The 6,130-nt window shown below is 39.4% G+C and overlaps 2 protein-coding genes across 2 annotated transcripts in view; both read left to right on the top strand.

Moving 5' to 3' along the window:
- LOC112451524 (histone H3-like) overlaps positions 1–6,130 on the top strand; it is a 269,127-nt gene that overhangs the window by 67,880 nt on the left and 195,117 nt on the right. The window lies entirely within an intron of this gene.
- Positions 3,370–6,130, top strand: part of nudc (nudC nuclear distribution protein) — a 10,111-nt gene continuing 7,350 nt past the window's right edge. Inside the window, exons 1-5 of the mRNA XM_017437985.3 lie at positions 3,370–3,562; positions 4,216–4,293; positions 4,391–4,600; positions 4,677–4,754; positions 5,540–5,653. Of these exons, the coding sequence (XP_017293474.1) occupies positions 3,488–3,562; positions 4,216–4,293; positions 4,391–4,600; positions 4,677–4,754; positions 5,540–5,653 (555 nt within the window). The 5' untranslated portion in view covers positions 3,370–3,487. The remainder of the gene's footprint in view (positions 3,563–4,215; positions 4,294–4,390; positions 4,601–4,676; positions 4,755–5,539; positions 5,654–6,130) is intronic.

The raw sequence follows: 6,130 nt of genomic DNA, 5'->3' as shown, positions 1-6,130 counted from the left end.
TTTGTCTGTTAGCAAAATATCTCCTGAACCAATGGACGGATGTTTTTGAACCTCTCAGAAAGTAATCACTGGAGGTACATCTACAACTGATTATCTTTTGGAGTCAACCTGATTCAAGATGGCACAGTCAGCTGACCTTAGAAAAAAACCTAAATGGCTATAACTCAATCAGTTCTGCAGATATTGAGCTGAACTTTGGTGTGGTAGTAGCTGAGTCCTCCCCAATACATCCTCCAAGTGTTGACAGATAATTTCAAATCTTTCTTTAAAACTTGGAGCTGAAATGTGACAGGCTGGATGCATTGCTTTAAAGAGTGATAGGCCTATCATTTTATTCTGGCTGTGGAGCAAAAAAATCTCACACATCTCACTTTGTCAAAGTGAACAAGCACTCCGCTGCAGTCTCGTCCAATAGAACAGAATGATCATATTTCCACCAGATGGCAGCAAAGTCTGTTCATTTCAGATGAATTGTGATGATGGGAATTTTTCCCTGTTTGGGAGAAAAGAAGTGAAGTGTGAAAATCTCCTCTAGTTTGATGAAAAAATCCAACTAAAGAAGCCTGTAAAGCAGCAGCTGCTGGAGTCTTAATGTTGGAGACGAGGAACTGAGACTCTTTCAAGGTTTTCTGCAGAATCCTGACTTACTGGATGGTTTCCAGACAGGAAAAAGTGCTGTTTGGAAAAAAACTATTAGCAGAACCAACGTAGTAGAGCTAATGGTGGAGATGCTCTTCAGGTGCACAGGTTGAGACAATAATGACTGCAGAGGAGATAAATAAATGTTTCTTCACTTACTGTTAGAATCAGCCAATCACAAGCAGACTTTAGCTATATGACCAATGAAATGGTTCATCATGTAAAAGGGCTTTATTCTGACGGAAGACTCATTAAATTAGTTTTCATTTCTTGAGTCAAACTATTCTGATGGAAAGTTGAGGTGAAGTAAGTGATAAATTCAATCGTCTCCTCGTGACCCTGCAGAAGATCAGAAACAGGAAGAAGGGAAATTATGCTGGAAGCTGATTGGCTGGGAGCCAAATTAGGAGGGAAAACTATAATTGACTGAGAGCAAACAACAAACAAGAAACACGAGGAAAAGAGAACAACACCCAACAGGAATGGGGGATCCTGCCTGATCCCAACCCAAATATGTTCAGGAGATCAGCTTTATTGGGAATTAGGATTTATTAAGATGCAGCAGAAGTGAAAATGGAGAGAAAAGGAGAGATGTTAACATAAGTGCCAGCAGAGAGCAGAAGGCAAACACTAACGACATGCTAATGATCATATTCTTTAATGGACCAACATTTAACAACGTTTGTACATATCTGGGCTATACCTTTGCTGCTGCAACACTGAGAATTCCCCTGCTGAGGATCAAATAAAGGATTCATTTGTTTCATTCCTTAATTTCCGACAGTTAACTCTGAACATCCATTCGTTTATTTCTGACTTGTGTGAACTGAACTTTGAGCTTGTTCTTGTTGAGTTTAAGCAACACTTTAGTGGTTTTGATGGTCACACAGGGAGACACTGACAGGATGTAGAAGCTAAACCATCACAAACAGCACCAGACGGTGTTGGATTTGTTGGACAAAAAGCTCTATGAGCAATGTAAAAATGATAATTGTCTAAATAAACATCCTAATTGTTCCAGGAGGATTCACTTGTAGCTGTACCATACCCAGGAATAACAAGTGTTCTCATCTTTTTCATCACTTCCACTCAGCAAACTTCACTTTGGCCTTCCTACATGCATGTGTGTGTCATTGTGGAGACAAGGAGCTGTTTCTATAGAGCGCAGATGCTGAATAAAATGTGCTGCATGAGTGTTTGTGTGAATAAATGAGGGTTTTGTCGAACTTTGATAAGGTTAAAAAGTGAAATAGGAAAAGTTTCTTCATCCTGCAGCTGATTTTGTTCTTGTGTGTAGGACTGCTGCTGCATCTGTGGCTTTGTGCTCCTCTCTGACTGAATCCTCCCATCGTTCTGCTCAGGACAAAACTGTCCTACTTTACCATGGCCGATGCATAATGTAGTTAGGATTATAATGAGCTGCAGTTCCATCGTGACTATGTGCTCAGTTTTACTGATGATGCTGAGCTTGGAGGAGTTTTATCAGCTCTGCCTTAGACAGCAGGAGGAAGCTGCAGACCATCCGCTCATTCACTGAAAGTCTCCAAACTAATCAGAGAAAATAAAGAAATGTTCCTTACACCAGGTTCAGATTGTTTTATTATCTTCAGCTCATGTGCAGACATTAATAATAATAACAGCTTTAAAGTCATTTCATTAAAACTGTGGAGTATTTTCTGCAGCTCCCTTCATTGAATGTGCAGCAGCGCCCTCTGCTGTTCACACAGGAAAGTGGAAACATTTCTAGCACCTGGTATTAAAAGGCCTCAGGCAGGAGAAAAACACTGGAACTAAACTGCAAACTGCATTTTTATGGTGAAAATGGATGTAAACAGTATTAAAAAGTTGTATACTGTATATTGATTCCATTGTTTTTGCCCAAACTGCAGATGGTGCTCAGTCAGTGGAGGCTTTTAAAAAGATGCTGACATTAATAAGAGGTCAGTTTGCTGTGATGGAGGTTTGTGACGATCTGTGCTGAATGCCATATTGACAATTTGAGAAGCTGAATTGCTCCTCTGACCTCACACAGGAGCTAAAGCTCTACTATTAGAAGTGTATTTTTCTGAGTCTGCCTTGTTCAGCCATCTTTGTCTGTTAAAACCTTTTTCTTTCACACAGACAGTTAATATAGTAAACTGAACATCCAGTTCCTCGTTTCAACTGCTTCTGGATCAGCTTCTTATTGAACCTCTTAAACCAATTACCTTCACTTCTGTTGAAAATCTCTAACTGTAGAAATGTGGAATGAGTTGTATTCAGTACGACTGTGATATCAGTTGCTTCTCAGATCCAGTCTGTTGAAGAAAAAGCTAAAAAAGAAATAAAAACCTGCATCTCTTTCCAGATATACGTGGCTCTGCATCCAAGGATCCCCTTTTTGTTAACTTGTCTGACTTGAATTATTTTGCAGAACCAATCTGCAGATCTCAAAACAAGCTTTCTTTAACTGATTCCTGTTCAGCTACGTGTTCGTCTTCGTTTTTGATTTTAATGTTTTTTGTTTTTTTATTAATGAACATCTTTGTTTACATATACAAAGAAAAACAAAGAAACAAAACACAGTATAATATAAATTATGCCAGGTTTTTGATGTTAATGTAATAGATATTCAGTATTACTGAGAGCATCAGGAGGTTGTGACAGGTGGCGGTAATGCAACATCTCTGGGTGTAAACTGCCGATAAACGTCGAAGAAGAGGAAATTTCATTGGATGAAATGAGATGAAGGCGTGGCTTCTTTCTAAGGAAGTGCGTGAAGCCAGTCGGCCTGACGTTCTGCTTGTTCAACTCTTCTGCCTGCTTGTGTAGCTGTCGCGACTTAAAATTATATACTTTTCCCAGAAGTATGGGTGAGGATGAAGAGAAATATGACGGGATGCTTCTTGTTATGGCGCAGCAACATGAAGGAGGAGTACAGGAGGTAAGTTAATGGAGAAACGCTCACCGTCACATGCTAATACCGTTGAAGCTAATTCGGTGGTCAACATCATGCAAGCTTGAGCATTCGCTCTAAATTTGTTACACAGTTTCACAAGTGTAGGCCCATTTTCAATGCTTACTTGAAATCTTTGTTGTTTAACAGACTAGGAACACCTAGCAACCCTAATTAAGAAAGGTTTCTGGTAATTTCGGGAAACTCGTGCCAAGATGTAGCAGGAAGGTTTGGGTCTTTGCCTTTTTTGGATTAAATTATTTCTTAGTCACTGTGGATGTATCCATCCTGTAATAAACATCATTTAGCATTATTGTCAACCTGGAGACTGTTTATCTTTACATCATTATGGTTGTTGTTAGAGCAGATATTTGATTTATCACTAATATGACCAAGCTGTAATTCCCTTCACCACACTTTTTACAACACTTCGATAAGGGCTGTGTTTGAGTAGCAGTGTTGGGTGAAATGGACTAGCAGCTTCAACAAAAACTAATGTTTAGACTGAATTAAAGTAAGTGTGAAAACCCTGAAATCTGACAAAGCAAGGAACAATGTTTTGTTCTCAATCAGCTTATTTTTTAAAATTAAAACAAGACAGCTCAAGTAGATATGACTTGATTTTTTCATTCTTTCAACAGCTAGTAAATACGTTTTTCAGCTTCCTTCGGCGCAAAACAGATTTCTTCATTGGTGGTGATGCAGGAGCTGCAGAGAAGGTGAGCAGTGTTTCTGTCTTCACCTGCAAGACCCTCAGTAAACTGTTCTTCACGTCTCTTCTCATCTCTCATTTCGGCTCATCTGCTCTTCTTCCAGCTGGTCAGAGAGGCCTTCGATCACCACAGTAAACTGGCATCAAAGGCCCAAAAAGAGAAGCAGGCGAAACAGGAAAAGGAAAGGAAAGAAAAGACTGAAAGAGCAGCCAAGCTGGCAGAAGAGGAGAGCAAAAAGAGAAGAGGTGATGGACCCAGAATTCACGAGCTGACTGATGAAGAGGCAGAGAAACTTCAGTCTGAGCTGGACAAGGTGAAACTTGGTTTGATCAGAAGCAGGGCAGGTCCTCTGCTGTAACATGTGACTTATATTTTTGTGTTAATGGCAGAAAAAAAACGAAGAAGAGAAACTGAAGAATATAACAAGTGAAGAAAAGACCTCTGACAAGTCCGAGCAAGAGAAGGGGGTGAGTGGACAGTTTCGTTGTGTCTATAAGTAAGGATGGTAATCTTTAGGCACCTCATGATATGATTCAGGTCCCTGTGATGTGATTATTAAATCATTATTGATGCTTCACGAGTATCTGCTGAATAAACCCCAGGAGGCACCTGGGGAGCTTCTGATGTTTATCCAAAACTCTGAAACTAAAATACAAAAACAGAAATAGAAGTTGATATGACTTATTTTACAAAAATAAACTCTTGATTAATATATTTCCATGCCTAATAAAGAGTGCACAATAACATATGTCTATAAACCCTATTAATAACAGGCTCCTGACCAACAGTTAGCATCAAGTTAGCAACTTAACATTGAAAACATAGAAAAGCTAACATGATTAGCATTGTGTTTATCTCTACTTATACACAAATGTATCTAAGTCATCATTAAAGACAGTCATGTAAACTGTTGTTTACAGATATATATTCTTTAGGGTTAAGTAAAAAGAAGTTAAAGCTGGGAAAAAAAAGACTTTACTGCCACATGACTGCAACAATGACTTTACTACTACAGGAAGCTACAGTATCTGTTTTTGGACAAATAGAACCACTCAGCAGTTACTCTGTTGACTTTGTTAAAGTGATAACCCAGATAATGGAAAAAAAAAAAAAAGTTTGATAACCTGTTTGGAATCGTACGTATCTGTGGATCTGATGCTTCTAAAACTAGATTATAACCTCCACTCTGATGAGCAGTAACATCTTCGTGTAACTTTTTTTAATGAATCATTTTCATCTTCTTTTGCTCCAGTCTGACTCTGAAGGAGAGGAAGACGAGAAGGATAAAGACACGCTGAAGCCTAACTCAGGAAATGGAGCCGACCTGCCCAACTACAAGTGGACACAGACGCTGTCGGAAATTGATGTAAGTTTTCTCTGACTGGATCAGTTTATGTTTGACTTGTTGTTTCTGCTTCACTTTAACTCTTCAGAGTCGACGGACGCGCCGGTGCGTCCAAGTCACATGACCGGTTTAAAACGCTCTAGCGGGAAAGATCCGCCCTCTCACACACTTCATTTTAATATGCCTCGAAAGTCCAGACTTCAAGCTTTACACCAGTTTTTAAATCATCTCGATAGGCCAAGGAAAACCAGAGTTATGAGACATTATTCCCGACACATATATTTTTTTAAAAAATCATCTCATATTTTCAGCGCGTTAGAGCGAGAAGCGCCAAAACCAGGAGAAAACTCCCCTGTCCTCCGTCCGATCTCACCCCCAACCGAGCCGAATGAAAAAACAGCCCCTCCTCTCCAATCTGACGGAGGCTCAACGTTTTCTGTCAAACGACTAAACATCTACAGTAAAAAGAAGAAAGAGGCGCAAAAATTAAAGTAAGTT

The sequence above is a fragment of the Kryptolebias marmoratus genome, linkage group LG5, assembly GCF_001649575.2.
Source record: "Kryptolebias marmoratus isolate JLee-2015 linkage group LG5, ASM164957v2, whole genome shotgun sequence".
Lineage (NCBI taxonomy): Eukaryota > Metazoa > Chordata > Actinopteri > Cyprinodontiformes > Rivulidae > Kryptolebias > Kryptolebias marmoratus.
This window is presented reverse-complemented; position numbering and strand designations above follow the sequence as displayed.